Source organism: Myodes glareolus, chromosome 4, assembly GCF_982192425.1.
Source record: "Myodes glareolus chromosome 4, mMyoGla1.1, whole genome shotgun sequence".
Lineage (NCBI taxonomy): Eukaryota > Metazoa > Chordata > Mammalia > Rodentia > Cricetidae > Myodes > Myodes glareolus.
The window spans coordinates 59,116,641-59,142,006 of NC_142029.1; the positions used below are offsets into that span (position 1 = coordinate 59,116,641).

The window sequence follows — 25,366 nt, forward strand, 5'->3', positions numbered from 1 at the left end:
ACCTGTGAGAAAACAGGAGATCAAGCTGCAGAAAAGCCACATGACAAGACTTGTCCAGACTCCTTGCAGAACCACTGTGCCGGCCTGTGTCTGGGGTGAGGGTCTCTGGCAAACTTAGTGTGACCAAAGTCATTGCTTCCTTCCAGAGTGAAGTTTTCTGTCCATCCTTGCCATCTTGCTTCAGGAAGCAGATGTTGGTGCTGAGGTCAGAGCTTCAATGGAGCTTGAATTGTTCTGGAAAGAGGAGCTGGCCCAAATGCTCAGAATGGGCGTACTCTGCAGCACCCTTTCTGCCCAAACCCAGCTATTGCATCAAGGGGGAGCGGCCTGTGAGAGTTCCAGAGAAATGATAAGTGGGGAGCTTGAGACATCTGCCCGAGGGAGACATCTGGGCAGACAGACTCAGTTGTGGAGGGCCCTGGTTCTTCCCAGAAGACAGTGAACATCGAGGATTATTTTCCCTACTCATCAAAGAGCATCCTCTGCCAAGTGCCTCTCTGCCCATTCATTGAAGCTGGGTGCTAATTAGCTCTGTTTGCTAATACATACTTCTGGGAAAGTAGAGAAGTAAAATGATTACTATTACTGCTGTTCTCTAGTGCTAGGGGTTGAACCTAGGGCTTTGTGCAAGCTACACAAGCACTCCGCCACTAAGCTACAACCCACAGCTGTTGCCTCAGGTGGTTTTTTTCTTTCTTTCTTTTTTCTTTTCTGTTCTTTTTTTTTTTTTTTTTTTTTTGAGACAGAGTTTCTCTTTGTAGTCCTGGCTGTCCTAACACACTCTGTAGACCAGGCTGGGCCTCTCACAGTGATTAAGTGCTAGAATTAAAAGAGTGTGCCATCACTGCCAAGTTCTGTGGCCTCAATTTTAAATACCATTTTAAAAGTCAAAACGTAGACAATAATAGTTTTATATTTGCAAGTCTGCAAAAAAGAAAATCTAGGACACAATATGCTAACAAGATTGGCACTTTGTGGTAGAAGAACTAGGAAAACATGAATAAGATTCTTTATCTAATCTTTTAAATTTGATTATTGAATCAAGAATTCACTACTGAAAGTTAAAACCAATTTTTAAAACTTTGAAACAAAATCCAGTAAACTTCAACTCCTTGAGGACTTAAAAAACCCCAATACACAAATTATAATGGTAAAGTGAGCATTGGTTTGAGAATGCACATTGATTTTTGAACATATTTTAGTTCTAGTTTCTTAGCTTATTTGCAAGATAATTTTGGGTCAGTCATTCATTGATTCATCCAACATTCCCCAGGAGTTTACTATGTGTGAAATCTGGGAACTCAATAAGTTCTTATCCTTTCCCAACTAATGAAGATGCATACAGAAATAATCACGGGGCAATATTGAATACAATGGAGGAACCACTAGGGATACTGGGGTACTAACGAGTAACACCCAATCCACCTTAAGGGATTCTAGAAGGCTTCCTATGGAGGAGAATGGCAGAGTATTGAACTCAGGAGAAAAATCCTACATTTTTTAGACAGAGTGAGCAAGGCTGGAATGAGAAGACTTGGCAAGGCATACAGAAACAAGGGTCTGGAGAGCTCACAGTGTTTTCTGAGTGGCTTCCAGTTTATCCTGAGAGCAGTGAGTATCAAGGGCAGGGTTTCAAACGCCAATATGATGGTGGCATTCTCTACATTTCAGACTTGAAAGGTTTCTGAGAAAGCAAAGCGACAGACAAGAGGAGGCTCTGCCAGGCATCAGTGAAGGCGTAAGTCACAGACAATCCCACACCAGTTTGGAATTATGATTAATAGAATGGTTATTTATTCAAAGGGGAAAAAACTTACAGATTACCGTCCCAGACAACAGCCCCTCAGCGCGAACAGGAAAGGAGTCCAGGGGCCGGAAACGGAGCCGGAAGACAAAAGGAGAGTGGAGGACAGCCGCTGCTTTTTTTAAAGGGAGAGACCACGCCCCAATGGGCTGGTAACTCAGCGGCGATTGGCTGAAGGAGCTGAAGGAACTCCCACAGCATCTCCCCCTTTTGTTTAAGTAAGAGAGTTCTAAGCCTACTACGCAATTATATACAATAAGTACAAACCTACAAAATTATATACAATAAATACAAATATCCTATTCTAACTAGCTTAAGTCTTGTATAACAAATAACTTGGCCAAGTCATGAAAGGAAAGTAACTACATTTATATAATCTTCAATCCCATCGAAGATCTGAGAAGGGAAATAATGTTATCTGAGTAATTAGGAAGTGCAATCAAACAACTTCCAGAACATGTACCAAATCGCAGAGACAACTGGCTACCTGGACAAACACCCAAAGTCACATTTGCAGCGTTGAAGCAACCAACTTTGGCTAAGGCCTGATGTAACTGACATACCATTTTCAAAGGCAAGAAACTTCAAAACTATCTTACCCTGTCTTGGCAGGATATGACAGTCTTGTTTTATCCATTTACGGATATTCTGTAACTCTGTCAGTAGTTGAGGTATGAGCATTTCTTTACCCAAAGGCCAGTTCTGCCAAGAAGAAAGGCTCCAGGTGGAGTGTCTTTGGTGCTCAACATTCTCTCGGGCATAGATCAGTGTTGCCAGGAGTGATTGTGTCTCCCTACCATAGAACTCTGAATTAGATTAAAGGCCATTTTCTACAGCTCTTTGAAGAGGTTGAAGATTATCTATCTATACTGAATATAATCTCTATATATCTAAAGAACCTGATTAGTCTAATTATAAATGACAAACTTAGATGACTGTTGATCTATATAATTCTCAATATCTATCTAACTTAAAGACTGAGATAATAAACAAGTGTGCAATAAATGAGGACAATGAGACCTCTAAATATAAACAATGTGCAAGTATACATTGCAATATGGTAAATATATATCAATACATAAACAATATATAAGTATCTTAATCAGAGGTAGAAGTGTACAATGCAATATGGTAAATATACATATATCAATACAATATATATATACAAATACATAAAAATGTTTTAAACAGAAGTAGAAGCATGAAGCATGCATGCATAAAATAGTCAACATAATTTAACTTTGTATCAATATATAAGAATCGATACCAATATGTTTGTCTAAAAGCAATAACTCACAAGTACAAATCTATTTATCCCATAATCCAATTATCCCTCCTTTTTTTTTTTTTTAAGATTCCTGTGCTTATAAAATTCCTCCCCCAACCCTCAACCGTATACTAATTATAACCAACCCCTAAATGATGTCCCTAAACCCAAGGACAAACTTTATTGGGAGAGGGGACGTCGTTCTCTAGAATTACTTCCAGCTGTCATGGGGGCGACGTTCTTTCTGGGGGATCCTGTGAAAGTAAAATGATGGTTAAATTTCAAGATCAATGTCTTTTAAAATTGCAAATAGTCTCTGAGTATTTTGTGGAGGTCTGGCCAGAATGTTGTACAAGATGTGCACCATTTCAGCACGTTGGAACCGTCTTGTGCAGCTGGTACCCAAAACAGGTCTTGTAGTAGCGCTATCAGTATCATGACGTCATATCAACCAGGTGGAGTTGTTGTTATGGGGCCCCATCTTCTTCCTGGAAACTTCAAATGTCACTGTAGGAAAAACTCATTGTTCATTGTGGAAAACTTAAACATTAATTATATAGACATATACATGAATACCTATATTCAATGAGAGACATGATAGATATATTTAATGAAGGTATGATAGATATGAAGAAAAGTAAAGATGTTTTCTAAACTCATATTTCTTTCTGTCCCATATCATGGCTCTTGACATGAGACAGAAACTCCAGAAACTCTGGATTTTTCTTTAAACAACAGGCTTGGAATTAGAGAGGGACTGAGCCAGAGTCCAACTCTAAAACCAGCTCTATAAATTTAGAAATATGATTTAGTATATGGTACTTACAGAACCTATTCAGTTTTCTTGATAGTCCCTATTGGGCCGTTATTTTCCATCTGTCAGTATTCAAATATCCAGGGTCCCTTGAACTTTTCAAAGATCAGTGTTTTCCTGTGGAGATAAGAACAGAACCCTGCCCCCATTCTATATGCTTTTCTTACCACCTGTATGGTTATCATCATTGTAGATGCTGTCATTTCTCCTTTCCAAGAGGTTTCTCCTCTTCAAATCGAACCTTTATTAATTTTGATGGTATCCACAATTTTTCTTCTCCTGTGGAAACAAGAGCAAAACCCCTTCCCCAACGTAGCACATCTCCTGGCTTCCATTGAGAGGTCAGCACGTCTTTGAAATAAACAGGTTGGTTTAGTTCAGAAGTTTTTTCCATTATCCAATGCCTCTCTGCTGCTGTTGTTCCTTTCTCATTAGCATTAAGAAAATTCAAGGTTAATAAAGCATTATGCAATCTATTTCTGGGGGTATCTTTCATCCCTTTCTGTTTGTTTAGCATATCCTTTATAGTACGATTTGATCTTTCTATAACTGCCTGACCTGTAGGATTATTTGGTATACCTGTAACGTGTTTTATATTATAATAAGCAAAGAAGCGTTTCATTTTCTTAGATACATATGCTGGACCATTGTCTGTCTTTATTTGTGCAGGTATACCCATGATGGCCATAACTTCCAATAAATGTGTGATTACCGAATCAGCCTTTTCTGAGCTCAGGGCAGTTGCCCATTGAAAACCTGAATACGTGTCTATGGTGTGGTGTACATATTTTAATTTACCAAATTCCATAAAGTGGAACACATCCATCTGCCAGATTTCATTCCTTTGAGTACCCTTTGGGTTACTCCCTGCAGGCAATGGTGTTTGATTATAGAAAGAACAAGTAGGACATCTCTTTATAATGTCCTTAGCTTGTTGCCATGTAATGGAAAACTCTTTCTTTAAGCCTTTACTATTGACATGATGTTTTTTATGAAATTCTGAGGCCTGCAGAACGCTTCCAATCAATAATTGGTCAATTTCAGCGTTACCTTGTGCTAGAGGCCCAGGCAGACCGGTATGGGACCGGATGTGTGTTATGTACATTGGACAAAGCCTATTCCTAATTATGTCCTGTACCTCGATAAACAATGAAGTCAACTCTGTGTCATCTGGTATGAATTCAGCGGTTTCAATATGCAAGATAACTCTTTCTGCATATTGTGAATCTGTAACTATATTAAGAGGTTCTTTAAAATCCCTTAGCACCATAAGAATGGCATATAATTCTGCCTTCTGGACAGAATTATAAGGGCTTTGTTCCACCTTACTCAATTCTTCTGATTTATAACCTGCTTTCCCTGATTTATTTGCATCGGTATAAAATGTCCGAGCTCCAGTTATTGGAGCATCACGTACAATTCTAGGAAGAATCCAAGAAGTTCTCTTTATGAGGTTAAGTCTATCACTTTTGGGATAGTTGCTGCTAATTTCTCCCAAAAAATTAGCACAAGCTCTTTGCCATGGTTCATTATCTTCCCATAACTTTCTTATTTCCTCAGTAGTAAAAGGCACTATAATTTCTGCTGGGTCTATACGAAGTCTCAGTTTACCTTTTATAATTAATTCTGAAACCTTTTCTACATAAGTTTTTAATTTTTTACTTGGTTTATGAGGTATAAATATCCACTCTAAAATAATATCTTCCCTCTGCATTAAAATCCCTGTAGGAGAAATTCTGGAAGGCAGTATGACTAGGATGGAACTAAGATTCGGGTTGACCCTATCCACATGTGCCTCCTGTAATTTTTCCTCAATCATTGTCAGTTCCTTTTCTGCTTCAACTGTCAATTTTCTGGGACTATTCAAATCCTTATCACCATCTAAGGTTTTGTTTAAATGAACTATTAGATCAGGTGTTATCCCAACAGCTGGTCGTAGACTGGAAATATCTCCTAACAATCTTTGGAAGTCATTAAGAGTCCGTAACCGGTCTCTCCTAATTTGTGCCTTTTGTGTTCGAATTTTCTCTAACCCTATTCTGTAGCCTAGGTAATTAATAGAATCTCCTCTTTGAATCTTTTCAGGGGCAATTTGTAATCCCCACCTAGGCAAAACTTTCTTTACTTCTTCAAACATACTTTCCAAAATATCTTTATTTGAATCAGATAATAAAATGTCATCCATGTAATGATAAATTATGGACTTGGGAAATTGCTTACGAATTATTTCCAGTGGCTTATTAACAAAATATTGACACAATGTGGGACTATTGAGCATCCCCTGTGGGAGGACAGTCCATTGATATCTCCTAGTAGGCTGAGAATTATTATAAGTAGGCACTGTGAAGGCAAATTTTTCTCTATCCTTTTTTTGCAAAGGTATAGTGAAAAAACAATCTTTCAAATCAATAACTATAAGAGGCCATCCTCTTGGTAATAGAGAAGGCAAAGGAATTCCAGATTGTAGCGGACCCATAGGCTGAATTACCTTGTTGACAGCTCTTAGATCTGTCACCATTCTCCATTTACCAGATTTCTTTTTTACAACAAACACAGGAGAATTCCAAGGGCTGGTTGATTCTTCAATATGGTTAGCATCTAGTTGCTCTTGTACCAGCTGTTCCAAAGCCTGTAACTTATCTTCAGCTAGAGGCCACTGCTTGATCCATATTGGCTTCTCAGTTAGCCATTTTAAAGGTAGGGCTGTTGGTACCTCTAAAGGTTTGCTATTGGCTGTGTGTTCTTGTACAGCCTGAATGGCTGGTGACCTTTTTCCATAATACCTCATTATATCCTTCCCAGAATTGTGAGTTCCTGGAACTACAGGAATGTTAATCTGGGTATTCCATTGCTGTAGCAGGTCACAGCCCCATAAATTTATTGCAATATTTGCTATATATGGCCTTAATCTTCCTATTTGCCCTTCAGGCCCTATGCATTCCACCCATCTTGTGCTTTGTTTTACACGAGATAGGGTTCCAATTCCCAGGAACTGAACATCTACCTCATGAAGAGGCCAATTCGGATGCCAGGATTCTGGAGTAATTATACTTACATCCGCACCTGTGTCTAATAAGCCTTCAATAAAAATGCCATTTATACAGACTCTTAGCTTTGGTCTTTGATCGTTAATATACGTTTGCCAAAATATACGTTTACTCTGTCCTCCTGAATTTTTTGACTCATTCTCCACATGTAATTCATCATTTAGACCAGTATTACTTTTTACGGCAGACATTGGAGTTTTTAATTTTCTTGGTGAGACACATTTTCGACTGTAACTGGGAATGACTGGGCCACTTTTGGCTTGGGGGCCTGCGAGAGGCCCCTCAAGGAGTTTCCCGATGGTATCGGGTTGCCTTGTCTGTCTGTTGTTGACCTGCATTCGTTGGACCAATGTCGGCCTTTACCGCATCTTCTGCATATACCTGAAGGCTGAGATCTCCTACTTTTGTCATTCCCAGAGGAGATATTATTCCTAGGATTTCTTTGCCTGCAATCCCTTTTCAGATGTCCTAATTTACCACAATTAAAACACCTGGTAGTTTGATGTCTCCTCATAGCTTTGGAAATCGCTTCTCCTACCCAGGATTCATCGTTATAGCTAAACATCTCAACATTCATTGTATGCTGTATCCATTCTTCCATTGGTGCTGATCTAGATCTTAAAGGCCCAATTATCTTTTTACATTCAGTATTTGCATTTTCAAAAGCTAGAGATTCAAGAAGTATTCGTCTAGCTTCTGGGTCTGTTACCCCTATGTCCAGAGCCTTAATTAATCTTTGCACAAAGTCAGTAAAGGGTTCTCTCTGTCCCTGCCTAACCCTGGTATATGATTCGACCCTTTTTGCTGGATCTTGTATTCTATTCAAAGCATTCAAGGCTGCTTTGTGACATAAGGACAGCACTTCTTCATCATAAAGAGCTTGGACCTGTGGATCAGCATATGCTCCTACACCAAGAATTTGATCTTGGGAAACCTTCACACCTTTTGCTCTTCCTTGCTGTTCCATATGTTTGGATTCTTCTCTGAAATAAATTCCAAACATCAAGGAAGGCCCATCATCTAAAACTGCAGACACTAGCTGAGAGAAATCATGGGGGGTAGCTCTGACATTAGAAGCCCAAGTCCTTATCATTTCCTTAACAAATGCAGAGTGCAAGCCAAAGTTAACGACAGCTTGCTTAATTTCTTTTAAATCATTCATTGCCATTGGTGTCCATCTAGCTTCTTTAACTCCCTTTGAGCCTTTGGAAGTTAACCCTTTGTCAGAATAAATTACAGGGTATGTTGTTAGGACCCTGGGTAAGCCAGTTCTAACAGCTGGTGGTGGCATTGTATCCTGTCCTTGTGCCTTCTTACTCTGTTCACCAGCTCCAATAGTTTCTTCAATCATTTCTAATCTTTTTATCATTGTATCCCTTAAATCCTGAATCTCCTGACCTACCCGTGTTTCTAGTAATTTCACTAAGGTATCAGTTTTTTGGTTCCCATTCTGGAGGTTCATTCTATCTGTTACCTTATCAAAACTTTGTGGTAACATCTGAACGTCAAATTCAACAGCCTGTACCCTTTCAGGTAACTTCCTAGTACCCTTGGACATGGAGTCAATTTTGTCTATCATAGTATCCACTTGTTCAGATAACCCCTGATTTTCAATAATTTTAATCCTTTCAACTAGTTGTTCAATATTAGTCCGTAAAAATCGTATCTTTCTTAATGATAAAATATTGAAAAGAAAACTGAAACCTAGCAACAAGTAAATTAATATATTCCCATAGTCATATAAACCTTGCATGACATAATCCATTGTATTAATAAAGAAAACAGTAAAATTGGCGTTGGAAACAAAAACTGCCATATTACCTCTTGTCTAGTTGGCGGCGCTGTTGCCAAGTTGCGACTAGAACCACTGCAAAGGTGACTTAAACAGGTCCTGTTTCAGTGTCTGCCTTAGTATTTGTTAAAAACTAGGAAATATAAGTTGCTCAAGAAAGAAAGTTTAATTAAATCAATTCCATACACGGAACCAGAAACCCAGAATCCAGGGGTAGAAAAGAGCAACCCGGAAGCCGCGTATGCCTCCACGTGACCGAGTCGTTCTGATTCACGCCACTAAAGCACCGCACTTACAAGGGAAATTTAAAAACAACTCAGAAAAGAGCAAACCAGGCAGGCAGAGACTGTCCCGAGCCTGTGGAGCTTGGGAGGCGTGGGGTTTAACTGAACTGCTGGCTCCACACACAGGGCACAGGCCGCAGCTGAGGGAGGTCTCGTGACTAGCCGAGCTGGTAGCAAGCAGTTGAGTGGGGGGGAAGGGGGGGTTCTACAACCAAACGTGGGGCGCCAGATGAAGGCGTAAGTCACAGACAATCCCACACCAGTTTGGAATTATGATTAATAGAATGGTTATTTATTCAAAGGGGAAAAAACTTACAGATTATCGTCCCAGACAACAGCCCCTCCGCGCGAACAGGAAAGGAGTCCAGGGGCCGGAAACGGAGCCGGAAGACAAAAGGAGAGTGGAGGACAGCCGCTGCTTTTTTTAAAGGGAGAGACCACGCCCCAATGGGCTGGTAACTCAGCGGCGATTGGCTGAAGGAGCTGAAGGAACTCCCACAGCACATCAGGGTGAGAGATACTGCCAGGCTATGCTAGGCTTCCCCAGGTCTGTGGGAAGAAATGCAGGACATAGAATAGTAGCTCCTACATACTGTATGGACTGGGAAGGGCCAAACACGACTTTCCAGTTCTGGTTTGGGTAACTGGGTGGACAGCAAGTCCTCAAAGGAAAGAACAGAAAGGCACAGAGTAGGGTCAGGGAAGGCAGGGTCAGGGGTCTGCAGAAAGAGACACTTAAAGCATTTATGCGAGCAGTCACAATTCCCACTATGCAAATACCTATCTCAAATTGATGTCAAGAAATAATACCTCTCCCCTACCTGCAGTTTTATGGGTAGTGGGTGAGCCTGTGCAAACAAAACTTGTCCACTAAGAATGATGTGCAGACAGAGAGAGAAAGAGACCAGAGAGGGCAAGGACATGAACTAGAAGACAGAGGTGGGAGTGGTAGCTCAGAGAAGTGGTTCTAAAAACAACGAGGCAGGATGTGATTGTTGGGGCAGAGTGCAGAAGAGAGTCCCCAGTGAGTTCATCACTGAAAAATGTTCCCTGGATGTAACAACTGGAAAGTCATTGTAATCCCAGCAAGAGGAGTTCCTGTGGAAGCCTTGGATCAAAACCTAGATCATTGTGGGTTGAAGAGTAAATGGAAAAAGTAATGGCCATTTTATGCAAAGAGGAAGAAAACAACTCCATCAGCCTTACATTTCTCTTTCATTTACAAAGAAAATACAGTAATGCATTGCAAAACAGTTGTGGGAATCAAGAATGGGAACAGGAAATCCATCAGAAATATGCCCAACTCCAACTTCTTTTCACTTACCTCAACTGCTTCCCAGTTAACATTAAAAGGGGTGTGACTCCTGAAATGAACAACGGTTTAGAGAATAAGCAGGAAGTGGGCCACAGAACGGAGTTCCAAGAATATACTCATCTATGTTCAAATAAAAGGGGTTAGATGAGTTCACGATTCAGCAATCCAGATAGAATAACTTGAGCAAAGCCCAATGATGGAAAGTTTGAGAATTTGAGAACACAAAGTGAATCAGGGGATTTAAAAAAAAAAAAAAGGTAAACAAAAAATGCAATCAAGAGTGGGTCTCACACAGCTGAGTTGTGGGGCAGTCCACCACTGAGTCATGGGGTCTTAAAATAGTTCTGCATGGCATGAGTCTATACCAAGACAACCCAGCCCAACTACAAGGAGAGTTAGGTCCTGGGCTCAGCACACACCTACTAGGCAGTGAGAAGTAACGACATTAACCTAACCTAGCTTTTGAATTAATCTTTCTGAAGACTGGGTCATCACCCAGTAAAAAAAAAAAAAAAAAAAAAAAAAAACTCAGATGATCTGCCTATGCCTGGGCCATTACACTCGGTAAGGGCTTCTGGATGACTATGCCTCATTTGCTCAACTCTACCACCTGATACTCCTGTCTCTGCTCTTGCTTCTCTTGTCAATTCTCCTCCTATACTATCTCATCAACCATCTTGTCTATGCAATATGCCCAAATCAAACTATCCTTTATCCTGTTGCCTACAGCTTTGTTTTCGTTGACCCAAGGTTTCAAGGAGCTAAGACTTCGAATTCACTATGTATGCAATTTAGGGATGACCTTTAACTTCCTGATCCTCTTGCCTCCATCCACAAGTGTGGGGATTGGTGTACATCAACATGCATGGTTTATGACACTGGAAATCAAACCCAGAGGCCTGTGAATGTTAGGCACTACTCTACCAACTGAGCTACATCCCAGCCATGTTGTCAGAATTCCTGTGATTTTCTGCAGAATTGGAGAATGGTTCAGGCCTGAAGAGAAACAGTTGGATAGAAAAGTGGGTAACCTAAATATAGCATATCCCATTTGCTACTTAAATCTTTGGTATTTAATTCTGTTAGGAAAAACAAGAACTTTATGTAAAGAGAGTGAGGGAGGGAAAGTCATACTTTTTACCCCCAATCTGAGTCTCACTCATCAGACTTAAAGAATCCAGGAACAGGCCAAAGAGCCAATTATTTTATCCTGTTCTTGTACTCTTCACTTATTCTGTTTGCACAACGATTCCCATATATTTATGCCTATGTTTAAGCACATCTGACATTTAGCTCTCATTTCTTTTTCCTGGAAGTCACACAGAGAATTTAAACAGTGGAATTCCTTTCAGACTCTTGTTTCCACCAATTCTCCTCTGGCTGTAATTTTCAAAATCCAGTTTTCAGAGCTGTCTGACTTCTAAACTTGCCGAGAGGCTGGAGAAATGGTTAGCAGCACCAGCAGCTCTTCCAGAGGACCTGGGGTCAATTCTAGTGTCCCCCGCCCCCAATGGTGGCTTACAACCCCTTCACAGGAGTTCTGGTGCCCTGGGCCTCTCTCCAAGAGCACTGACAGACACACAGGCAAAATACCCATACACATTTTAAAAAAAATAGTAAAAAGTTTTAAACGTAGTCATTTAAATCTACTAATGGTCTTCAAGAAATTAATCTCTTGGAATCGATGAGTTAAAACCTTTATGTCTGTAACACTGTCATCTTCCTGTAGTTATAGCTGGTTTCTATGTAACATGATCCAATAACTCCTATGAACACAGAGAATCGGGTTTTATTCTGAACAGCCCTTTGTAGTTAAAAGTTCCATATTTGAATGAAACAAATACTTTAAAATTTCGGAAATCAGAAACATGCTTTGTAAGTGAACATCTACATGATATTCTAATGATTTAGGCAATTGTTTTTTAATCACCGGTTGGCCTAAGTGGAGCCCACATCTAAGTCGATTTTACCAGAGACCTTCCCATTAACAGCAACCACATGCTCCGCTTGTCTTGTACAGATCTTCTCCATTTAGGTACTGCATCACTAGAATACGAATTTCACCAAAGCCTTGTTAGCTTTTTTTTTTTTTCGTTGTAATGCAGGGTGAGAGCAGTCTCACGCTTGAATAACAAAAGAATCAACTTAAAAGGTAGGATTGTTTCAGAGTAAGATGAGAAATGGAAGAACTGGGGGGGCAGGAAGGCCCCATCTCCTTAAGGTTTCACCACCTTCTGAGAAAGTGCTCCAGATGGGAACCAAAAATTTAACACATGGCTTTGAGTGACATGCAAGACCAAACTATATAAACAGCCCAAAACTACATTTTAACTTTGAAACTAAGCGATAATGCCTCAGTGAAACCAGAATCTGTTCTCTATAACCTGTTTGCCTACCTACAGTTCAGAAAGCACACACTTATTTTGACATCACTTGCTCTAGAGAAGCTATGCTTGCTCAGGAGTTCCTAATTTCTTCTGTAAATTATCTCAACTATTCCCGTGGTTAGCCTACATTTAGACATTTAGTCTCTTTCTGGATTTCATCTTTTTGTCTCAACAATTTTCCAAAGGTAGATACCTACAGGTTAAGATATATCTGAGCCCAAAAGTTGGTTTAAAACAATTTTCCTATATATCTTACATAACTACTTCAAAATGTTACTGTTTTCCTGTTTGTCAATGAGGTACAAAAGAAGAGAAAACCTTTGTAGTAATAAATAAAACTTGCAACTGTGAGACAGTTTTCCCTGTGCTGTATAGTTATGTAATCTGAGTGGAAATATTTAAAGTCACAGTTGGAAGGTTACTTTCCTAGCATGCATGAGGCAGCTGCTGTTCCATTGTCCAGCACTACAAAAATAACTACATCAGCTAGCTTGTCCCTGCTAAGCTGCTGAGGACATCAAACCAGTTCTGAAATGGATACAACCAAAGTGTTCTGGCCAAAGACACTCTTAATCTGGTTTAACCCCCCCCCCCACACACACACACACAGACAATAACTGAAACTCTTCCTCTTTATCTCAGCAAATGCAGTTAATTTCCTATTTTATTCAATCTCCACAAACCGCATGCGCTTTCAGGTCAAGAAACTCCTGTAAGTAAACTAGAAACACACATGTAACAGCAAGAAACTAGGGTGTCAAGTGTGAGCAGCTTGTTTTGCTGTCAGCAGTGTTTAGAATACAGCAGAGCTGAGTCACATAAACTTGCTGAACGCCACAGAACAAGCATATCTACCTTGCAACAGAATCAGAATCAAGAATTTGTTTTTTCAATACTCTGGATGAGATTCAGAAATTGACACTGTCTTATGTTAAACAAAAGTCAAGAAGTGACCACAGTTGTGAAGATCTATAAAACAGTTAAGAGAGCTATAGAAAGGTTTTTTTCTTCTAATAAAATATTAAAACAAAAAAGCAAAAGCTGTAATGCTACACTCCTAATTCGTTGATTTGAACATAGGAAGTTTCTTAAAAATGGTTATCTTGTATTAAAAGCCAAAAAATCTCCCAAGCAACAGGAAAAATAGGGAGAAACAATGTATCAATTTGGCTATAAAGTTTGGGGTAAGCGTTGGGGGAGACTTTATTATTCTGTTTGAATGTCTTTCACCATGTGCATTATGGGACCATCCACACCAGGTTCCAGCTGATCATTTAACTCGTGAATTCAACTCACACTGTTGGCTTATTTTTAAAGAAACCACAAAATACAATGCTATCTGAAATCTCCCATTTTAAGTGCTGTGAAGTTGAATATTACACAAGTTTAACAATACTTCTATATTTGGCTGCATCATCGATAAAGCATGACCAGCAGGTAAAATTCTACACTTTTTGACAAGCCAAGGGATGGGGCATATCAGGAGACAATGCATTTTCCTAATTCCCAGAAAGGCACCTCAGAGATAATTTTTGCAACCTCTAGATTACATGGCAGATCACTGGAGCTGGGTACGATTTACAAGCATGTCCTAATTACCTAAGCTGCTCATTGCTAGGCCTTTTTATTCTGGCAATACACACGGATTCCCTCTTTGGTTTGCTGATGCTGGACCAAGTATTCAGGGTTCGCGCAGGCTCTACCGCAGAGCTACAGTCCCAACTCTACTTTTTTCAGGGTCTTGATAAACTACTCAGGCATGCCTTAAACTCATAATCCTGCCTCAGTCTCTTGAGCAGCCAGAATTACAGGCTTATACCACTGAGCAGGGTATTTTCTATTTTATTTAGTGTATTTGTCAAACAGTTTTAATAGTCTTAAGTGTATATGTTAATATAAAGTGACTGTATGCAATACACATGAAAATATTCAACTCACCTCTAAGATTTATGACCAAAGAGACATAACATTTATAGCTTTTCTTTTGTTGCTAAGCTTTCACACATATATAAGGATGTTTAAGAACAAAACAAAGCACCCCTTCCAAGACTTTAGAGGAGTTTTTATAGACATGAGCCAGGCAGGATTATGGGTACAACATATTTAAATCTGGGGAACTAATCAGCTCTTACAGAGATGAAAACTTCTGAACTAGTACTTTCCCCAGGACCCACCTCTAGTCTAAAACTAGCACGGAGGGCAGTGTCAAGACACAGACAACACTAGGTTGTGGCTGTTTCTAATACAAGTCTGTCACTACCTAGCTATGCAGCTATTTTCTAGGTTATTCTAAGAAAAACTGTTTCAAGTAAATTCATGGTTACAATATAAACAACCACTGATTGAAGAAATGGTATGGTTTAAGAGGTTTTTTTAAAACTGACCAAATGTTGAAGTACACGGTAAAACAGTGCACCATTAGGTCTCTTCCAGTCTCAGAATGCACAGGAGCTATTACTGGAGCACCACCATCTTCTATGAACTCTAGTTACAGCAGGAGGTACACGACTTTACAAAGTCAGCTGTGGAGTAGATAGTTTCCAGAAACAGCTGTATCCATGACAAGGTCTAACTATTCCTTTTTATAAAGGTCCATTGTTTCATAGCAGGGAGGGCAACACACAAAGAGAGAAGAAAAATAGTATCATCAAATGTAAGAATGTTTACTACCTACTCATTCTGCAAACCACTGTTAAACTGGTTTTCTTAGAATTCATAGTATCTTACAGCCCTGAAGGTAAGCATGTATAACATGAATTTACATTAATCCGCTACCATTTATCTTAAACAACAGAGCACCAAAAGACAAACGCAAACTAAAAAGCTCTGAAAGTAGGTGTTATAAAGATGGGAATCCATACGTCAGTCAATTATATTTGTTGACTTCTAGTTAGTGGGAGAGGCCAGGGCTGCCACCCAGTGGTAACATCAGCCTCCAAGTGATTTTAAGATTTAAATTAAAAATTTTTAACTACTACATCAAAGAAAAAAGTGAAATTACACAACTTTGATTTTTACCAGCTATAATTTTGGTACATTAGTGTTTAAAATAGCAAAGAACAGCAATGTTCTTCTGCTTACATAGCATTAGGGACTTTTGTTAGTATGCTTACATTTACAGGATGAGGAGAAGAGTGACTAACAGCAGATTCAATACTTTAGTCTCTCATTCACACACACGAAGTACTAACTGGAAAACAGACAATTTAAATAACACACCTAACTACAGCACATTTCCCCACAGCACATCATTTCAGTGTCCCACGTAAGGAAACTGAACGATAAGGAGGGGGTGGGTATAACTCAGCAGCAGAGCCCTGCTAGCGTGTGTAACTTAGGGTTCAATATGCAACAGTGTCAAAAAATGGCTTTCAGTAAATCAGATACTGGGAGAAGAGGTTAGGATTCTAAAAGGAGAATTAGAATTGATATTTGGAGAGAAAAAATTTCTTCACATCTCATTGCTTACTATTTTCCCCAAACTGGTGGAAATATGGCATCATCTTATACAACATACTTTGGTCAAGGAACACTAGAGACACCCATTTCATTTCAACAGCGAACTGTCAGGGACTGCTCTGTTCCCTTCAACAACCAAACGAAGGAAAAAAGACACTCCCTAAAGTCTTAACATTTTCGCTTAAATAGCTATAAATTATGTTTTCTAACATATATCCAGGGCCTTTTGAATACAATGAATGGATTTTAAAATGAAGGCACAACAAACAACATAACTTTATATTTACAATGGCTTATGACAGATACAATATCTGAAAATAATTTCTAGTTTTGTTTATTATTGCTATTTAGTCACAGAAAAGATTAACACTTTACAAGAAATGAATTTCAGCATATGCCATATAGATATGATTTTTATGTGAAGAGGAACTATGGGAGAACAGGATACCTTTACAAGGAAATAAAGTAACACCAGTAAAAGAATTCTTCCATATAAAGATTTTTGAACCAAATTATTCTTTTTTTTAATACAAAACTTTGTTAGAAGGAAAAAGAAAAATAGCAAAGACAGTAAGATAGAAGACCAAGAATAAAGAACTTTTCTATATAGATGCACTGCATATGTAGATATATGTATGGGTTGAGTTATAACAAAAATACTCATGTATTACAGTCAGTTCTCATACAGTTAGAAACAGCACTTTCCAAGCAAGTAAAATTGGCCCAACACGCTCAGTCTTCAATTACATGACGAGTTAAAGCTGTGCAGCAGTCACTGCTGATGAGCATCAAGACAAATGTTTGACGAGATACAGCTTTTCTCCTTGTTCACTTGTAAAGATCGGTGCCTTTTTGTAATGTTCTACAAGTTCCTCCATGGTGCTGAATTTCCGCTGCCCAATGCAGTAAACTGTCTCTTTCAGTTGGACTTTAAAATGCTTGTTTTTCCCTTGTGCTTTTAGTGATACTGAGAAATCATTTGGCTAAAAGAGAAAGGAGAGGGGAGGTAAACATTGTGAAAGTCATGTATCAGAATTTAAAATAAAATACAACTGTTAAAATCCGAACATTAACTAAGTGCAAGACACTACACTAAATTATTTACATAATCTCCTTTATTCCTCAAAAGAAACCCTTTTTATGAGTGAGGAAATGAGGCTCGGAGAGTATGCCTGGGATCACGTATCAGTAGATAATCGACAAGCAGACAGGATTCTAGAGTCTCCTAACACCCACAGTGCCCAAAGAGTAGTACAAACAGAAAATCCATTAGGAGAAAAAAAATGAGAAAATTTCAGACTTCTACTCCACCATGCCCTTTCAATTCAGAGTTGACAGGAACTAACTTAAGACACAATGTTCTGAATTTTCAAAATTAAAGGACGACTAAGAATTCAACTGAACTTTAATAAATCGTGAGAAACAAATTCATACAAGGGCCAACAAAGAACCATAAGTAAAGGAGACAGAGGAAAGAGGATGCGGCCAGCATACAGAGATGGACTACTCATCTGTGATTGCTGCTTTTCAGGAACACTCTCCCATGTTGACTGGCCTTCGTCTTTTATTGCACCTTTATTTATGTGTATGGGTGTTTTGCCTGCATGTACGTCTGTGTATCACATGTGAACAGGGCCTGTGGAGGCCAGAATGGGGGTACTGGGTGCCCTAGTTATAGATTGTTTGAGTTGTCATGTGGGTACAGAAATAAAACTGGGTCCTTTGAATAAGCAACCAGTGCTCCTAATCACTGAGCCACCTCTCCAGCATGGTCTAAATTCTAAAGGGAAATTTGAAGCCTAATTTTCAAAAGATGATTTTATTATTTTTTAAAAATTTGTGGATGTTTGTATGTCTGTGTGTGGATTATATGTACAGTTATACAGATGTTCAAGGAGGTATCAGATTCCCGAAGAGCTGGAGTTGCAGGTAGCTATAAGCTATCTGATATGGTGGTGGGTACTTAATGGAGTCCTCTGGAAAAACAACAAGCACTTCCCATCTATTTAGCTCCAAGTCTGGATTTTTATAAACCCTTTGCTATTTAAATATCGAAGAAAGATTTTTAATTGTATAGGCCAAACAAAAACATTTAAGGTCTATAGCTGAAAAACAACAGTACTAAAAATAATTATATATTTTGGCTAGTATTTAAACTCTACACACAAGTAAAATAGCATTATGTATTTAAGTCTCTTTCTTAATTAGGTAGTGGTAGCTGCAGCTGTTGTTTTAAACCTACTACTTCTGAACAATCTGCGTCAAGTCAACAACAGTGACTTAAATGGTGTGCTACATATCAGGATTTTAACAGAAAACGGACTCCACTATTCTTCTCTATTAAAAACTATCTGTCTTCTGAGAGGTTAAAGGTATCATTTCCCCCAACTTCACAGCACGAAGTTCAATTCACCTCAGTCTCATACACATATTATTTTCTTTTTTTTTCATATAATACATTCACAGAAAGTCAGTATTAACCATGATTTGATAAGTAGGAAAGTAGTGATATTGTTTACCAGGAAAAGGTTTTTAGAAAAACAAGAACCATCAAATTTTAACATATAAAACAACACTTAAAAGAGCTATGTCATTTTTCAATTTGTATGTTTTAATTGTTTAGCTAGTACTGCAATATGTTACCTTTTACTGAAAATACATTTCAAATGGTGTTAAACATGTTTAAGGTTGAGCAGTGGTGGCGCACACCTTTAATCTCAGCACTTGGGAGGCAGAAGCAGGCAGGCCTTTGAATTTAAGGCTAGCCTGGTCTACAGAATGAGCTCCAAGACAGCCAGGGCTACACAATTAAAGCCCTGCCTTGAAAAATCAAAACAAAAACAAAACAAAAAAACCAAAAGGTTGTTGAGATGAATAAAAAGCCAAAAGAGTCAGGTATGGTGTCATAGACCTTTAATCCCTACAACTCTGAGTTCAAGGTCAGCCTGGTCTACCCAGTGAGTTCCAGGGCGGCCAGGGTTGCTTAGTGAGTACTCACTGTCAGAAGGAAAGAAGGGGGGGGGGGAGAGAGAAAGAGGGAGGAATTTTAAGTAAGCAATTAATTTATGAAGACACAATTTTTTTATAGTTAGAGAATTCCTGAAAGGACTACAATGATAGCATTCTTATTATATTACATTAAGCAGCAGTTTAATTTGCATTATTCTACTCTCAAGAAAGAAACCAATGCTCAGTTTTCCCCATTTTTCAGTTTAATGGGACAGAGAATATTCCAGAAATGCAAAAATCAATACAACTGAAGACATTAATACAACATAGTCACTGCTCCACCGGGCTTATTCATAACAGGTTCACTGGGAAGAACACATCCCAGCTTACAATTTAGTTAGGTGTAAGTAAGTCGTTCAACCTCGCCAACCTTACTTTTAAAAGCATGGAGCTCTATGTCCATTTACCTTTGAAAATCAACTTACCGAAGATTCACTATCACGAATGAGGAAGTCTCCTTCATGCCCCCTTTCATTTAATGCCATTTCTGCCTGGTGTCTGGTGACTTTGCCATAATACCAAGGATTGCCAGCAAACTTTCCAGTGAGTGAAGGCCTAATGTAATCACACTGTGGAGGTGATGGTTCCAAACCTGAAGTTAATGGGTTATTCTGCATAATAGTAACATAGTTTTTTGGCACCAGGCCAACCATGCCATTGATTTTCCTGCATTTCCACCACTCTGGGTCATTTTCCGGCTTTTCAATAACATCCATTACATCGCCTTTCTCAAAATTGAGTTCTTCATCATTGGATGAGCTGAATGGGTAAAGAGCCTGTACCACATGCAGTACTTGACCTGTATTCAGATTGTTGACAACTGCTGCTAATTTCTCTGACAGAGAACCTACATGGTCACCCAAAGGACTGTCACCTTCTTCAGTTACATAGTTTGAAGGAAACCATCCAATCTGTCCATTGTAGCTGCCACGCCACCACCCATCACTGCATTTCTCCATGACGATCACCTTTGTCCCTTTTATCAATGACAGCTCATCCTCTCTCTCAGCCATGTAGTTAAATTTCACAAAAGCAGGCATGTTGAGGTCATAGAGACGTTCCCCTGGATCAACAAAGCTATCATCAGCAGGAGACGCTGTATCTGGAACACTGGGTTTTCTTTTCACTTTTCCAATGCCTGTTTAAATAAAGAGGAGGCAGTAAGACTACAGCTTCAACTCAGCACACTTACCCCAAGCCTCTGGATGTGGGAAACAAAGTGACATGATGCAATCATCTTTTGGGAAATAAAATAGTTCTTTTTCCAAAGCCAATCAAATAAACTTGTCATGTGATAGTTTAGCTCCTCTTCCCCTGTCAGAACCATGAAATAACTACATAATAAAGTTGTCACATTGAAATTTCTTGTGTTAATATAGTTCATTTCTCTCATAGATACAATTAAGAACACAAACACTCCAGTAATCCACACTTGACATCTTACTTTATTCATCTAGATTTTGTAATTAGCTGCATAAAAATGAAACAATTATTTAAATTAGCACCTGATACACAATATTAAATTCTATTTAGATAATCTCATTTGATAATTTCTTAGTTTCCAAAACCAGAAGATCAGTCTATGTATCTATTCATTTTTAAAATTTTATTTACTCATTTGTTCCCTTCATCCCAATTCACATAACACCTCCCAAAAGGCAGGGATTGTTCATTTTGCTCACAGATAAAAATCTCAAGAATCTTGAAGGGTACTTAGTACATAGAATGTTTAATGTATTTTTATTGAAAGAAGTGAGAAAATAAAAGTAGAAATGCATACTTCAAGTGCAACCAGGCCGCTCATTTCCCATTATCTGATGTTTTGCTTTTTACTTTGAAAAATTAGGACATAAAACTATTCAAATTTCTCCCTACACTTTTTTTGGTTCTTGTTTGTTTGCTTTTTGAAACAGGGTTTCTTTGTGTAGCCCTGGACATCCTGGAACTGGTTCTGTAGACCAGGCTGGCCTCGAACTCAGAGATCCATCTGCCTCTGCCTCCAGAATGCTGGGATTAAAGGTGTGTGCCGTCACGACCTGGCTTCTTTCTACACTCTCAAAACAAAATAAAACAAAACAAAAAAATCAACCTTATTATTCTCATTCTTTGTTTGGCCAAGGCCCCAACTTCTGATCCTCCAGAGTTCTCTCTTCTCATAACCATCTTTTCTCTCCAGAGACTCCACACTACCTTTTTTCTTTTTTACATAGACTCATCAATTACCTAAAAACATTCTCAAATCACTTTAATATCAAAGTTATTTTACTTTTCTATTCTTTTTAGCAATTTTTACATTTATTTCTGCATCTATTTACTTAGCCTAGCATGTATAGCCAGAAACAACTTTTGAGAGCTCATTCTCTCCTGCTGTGCAGGTTTCAGAGACTGAACATAGGCTCAGAATACACTGTGCTATTCTTTTGAAATTCTCTTTCTACTTTTCAACTTCTTCAACTGTTGCTTGCACACTACCCCCCTTTAAAAATGTATGCTTATTAACTACTTTGAAAGGCCAGTGTTGTACACACAACACAAAGCATGTTTGGAGTTCAGAGGGAAACTTCCAGAATTAGGTTTTCTCATTCTATGTGAGTCCTGAGGATCACATTGAAGTCATCAGGCTCAGCAGCCAATGTCTTTACACACTGAGCCACCGTGTCAGCTCACACACAATCTTTGTTTTTACACACTGAGCCACCGTGTCAGCCCCACACACAGTCTTTGTTTTTACACACTGAGCCACCGTGTCAGCCCCACACACAGTCTTTGTTTTCACACACTGAGCCACCGTGTCAGCCCACACACAGTCTTTGTTTTCACACACTGAGCCACCGTGTCAGCCCCACACACAATCTTTGTTTTTACACACTGAGCCACCGTGTCAGCCCCACACACAATCTTTGTTTTTACACACTGAGCCACCGTGTCAGCCCCACACACAATCTTTGTCTTTACACACTGAGCCACCGTGTCAGCCCACACAGTCTTTGTTTTCACACACTGAGCCACCGTGTCAGCCCCACACACAATCTTTGTTTTTACACACTGAGCCACCGTGTCAGCCCCACACACAATCTTTGTTTTTACACACTGAGCCACCGTGTCAGCCCCACACACAATCTTTGTCTTTACACACTGAGCCACCGTGTCAGCCCACACACAGTCTTTGTTTTCACACACTGAGCCACCGTGTCAGCCCCACACACAGTCTTTGTTTTTACACACTGAGCCACCGTGTCAGCCCCACACACAATCTTTGTCTTTACACACTGAGCCACCGTGTCAGCCCCACACACAATCTTTGTTTTTACACACTGAGCCACCGTGTCAGCCCACACACAGTCTTTGTTTTCACACACTGAGCCACCGTGTCAGCCACACACACAATCTTTGTTTTTACACACTGAGCCACCGTGTCAGCTCCACACACAATCTTTGTTTTTACACACTGAGCCACCGTGTCAGCCCCACACACAATCTTTGTCTTTACACACTGAGCTACCGTGTCAGCCCACACACAGTCTTTGTTTTCACACACTGAGCCACCGTGTCAGCCCCACACACAATCTTTGTTTTTACACACTGAGCCACCGTGTCAGCCCCACACACAATCTTTGTTTTTACACACTGAGCCACCGTGTCAGCCCCACACACAATCTTTGTTTTTACACACTGAGCCACCGTGTCAGCCCCACACACAATCTTTGTTTTCACACACTGAGCCATCGTGTCAGCCCCACACACAGTCTTTTTTTTTCTCTCTATCATGATACATTAAAACTACTTGATTACAACTGTAACTAGGGTTCCAAGAAAGAACCCTGATTTGGGGGTGGGATGTAACAAATTAACTTGGACCAGCAGTCCCAGATATCAAACAGAAAACACACGATGGGAAAGCAGGAAAAAATTTCAAACAGAATGGCTATGTTGGGAAGATAGACATCATACATCTCAGCCTAGAGAACTGATATAAGCTTTGAGTTTGACTAAAGAAATAAGGGCAAGGGATGAGGGATACACAAAATGAATGGTCAAATTTAAGTTTGGATGGTCATTATCCCAGTGTTGGATCTGCAGCAGGGCCTCTTTACTGCCTGAGAAAACAATCTGGTTCTCATGAGATTACTTTTGCTGGTAAGGGGTAAAGTCCACTAAGAAGAGGATTGATTATTTGTTTGACTTCACTGTTCTTAGAAAAGGTGACTGTAGGTTTAGGACAATGGTTAAAGACTTTCAGTCACCTTTTAGGAGATCTAGAACAGGATATTATAAAAGCTAACACCAAAGAACTTTTTAATTCTTATCTTTGTGCCTTAAGCCTTAAATGAGGATGAAACTGATTAGGTCATAAGTTTTCAGACAGACACTCCTTAATTAACAAGCTTTCATGCAGAGTTGAACAGAGGTATGAACCATAGTAAAAGAGGCAGATATAAAATAAAAGCAGAGATACCAGGTTTTATCTTGCCTTTTAGTTACTTGTGGGCATAAGTCAGTGCATTTTTAGCAAAAGCAGTGTTACTTTCCTATTACTGTGATAAGACACATACCTTTAATCTCAGCACTCAGGAGGCAGAGGCAGGTGCATCTTTGTGAGTTTGACGCCAGCTTGAGCTACAGAGTGAGTTCCAGGATAGGCTCCAAAGCTACACAGAGAAACCCCATCTTGAAAAACCAAAATAAAATAAAATACTAACAGACAGTCAAACTATAAAAATCGAGATTTCCATCCCCGTTTTCTTTTGACTCTGTATGTTTAAGGACACAATGTCAAAATATAGGTAGAAAACAGATTTCTGTAGCCACATATATAGCTTTACAGACTTTATAGACTTTGAATGACTTTACAGACATTCTTATCACCAATAAACTTGTGCTTTAAGAATGTGAATGGTAGTTCTTTTGACTGAAATCAAAAGACACCAGAAAGAAATCTTTAGTCATACAAAGAAAGAAAAAGGCCACCACCAACTGAAATGCTAACATGCACCGGGGAAAGCTCAGGAGGCCTCAACCGTAGACAAAAAACTACACACAGAGGCAACTAAGGTATGCTAAGAGCAGGAGAAATAGTGTTCCCCAAGGAAGAGCACACCAGTAGGTTACTTATCCAATACCAAATTGTCAGCCCTGGAAACATACATACAAGTAATAAAGTAATACAATACAGACTGAGCAGGCTGCATTAATTATTTAGGAAGGTATATGCACACACATACACACACACACACACACCACCACCACCACCACCACCACCAACAACAACAACAATTAAAGAAAACATGGCCATGTATTTGAAAGAGATTGGAGGGGGGAGTAAGGGTGCATGGGAGGCTTTGGAGTGAAGAAGGTGAAAGTGAAAATGTAATTATAATCTCAAAAAATTATTTTAAAAACAGAAAGAACTAAAGAACAATGGTAAACATAAAGCCACTAATAGTCTATCTTTTTTGTTAGTCTTTTTTCCTATGATTTAAAAATACATAAAATTACAACTTCAATCTTAGTAAACAAACAGTATATAAAGAAATAATATATGATAATAGATAATATAAAGGAATAGTTATATATACTATCCAAACCAAACCAAGTTGGAATTAACTTAAACTTGTTAAATAAGACATTAATTGTAATATCAAGTATCAAATATCGGTAACTTTCAAGCAAAAACTAAAAAATATGAAAAAGAAATGAAAGGGATAAGAAAACATCACATAATAAAAAAGACATCCAGGGCTACACAAAGAAACCCTGCCTCAAACAAACAACAAAACCACCCAAACAAACAAAATGAAACAAAGCAGTCATAGAGAAATTAAGGAATGGGAAAATGAAAGTCATAGAGAAATAGCAAAGCAAGTCCTTCCTCATCAGTGATAGTACATACTGAAATGAATTCCCCATTCCACTCGAAGGATATAAGAGCACTTCTTGCTAAAATACCCTAAGATCTTGTACTTCTCAAGTAATTACATTATAGTTTTTTCTGTTTTTTTTTTTTTAAAAAAAGACCAACAGAGCATCTTTCGATGAAGAGTGTTTAGTGTTTCACTAGTCTTTAGCATGTGCTATACCAACCGAACTGCACAGAGCAGATGCTCAAGGTAAATATTACAGTTAAATAAAGAAAAATTTTAAATAAGTATAGTTTCAAAATGATTTTTAATCCTAAAGAAAATGTCTAA

General features: G+C 38.9%; 2 protein-coding genes across 6 annotated transcripts in view; both read right to left on the minus strand.

Moving 5' to 3' along the window:
- Positions 1-262, minus strand: part of Il20rb (interleukin 20 receptor subunit beta) — a 28,288-nt gene extending 28,026 nt beyond the window's left edge. The window contains exon 1 of the mRNA XM_048417521.3: positions 3-262. Coding sequence (XP_048273478.2) covers positions 3-42 — 40 coding nt within the window. The 5' untranslated portion in view covers positions 43-262. The remainder of the gene's footprint in view (positions 1-2) is intronic.
- A 16,225-nt stretch (positions 263-16,487) lies between these two features.
- Nck1 (NCK adaptor protein 1) overlaps positions 16,488-25,366 on the minus strand; it is a 58,344-nt gene continuing 49,465 nt past the window's right edge. For all 5 annotated transcript variants that reach the window (XM_048416869.3, XM_048416873.3, XM_085689620.2 and 2 more), the window contains 2 exons: positions 19,604-20,316; positions 16,488-17,152 (listed from right to left, as the gene is read on the minus strand). In XM_048416869.3, the coding sequence (XP_048272826.2) occupies positions 16,958-17,152; positions 19,604-20,316 (908 nt within the window). In that variant the 3' untranslated portion in view covers positions 16,488-16,957. The remainder of the gene's footprint in view (positions 17,153-19,603; positions 20,317-25,366) is intronic.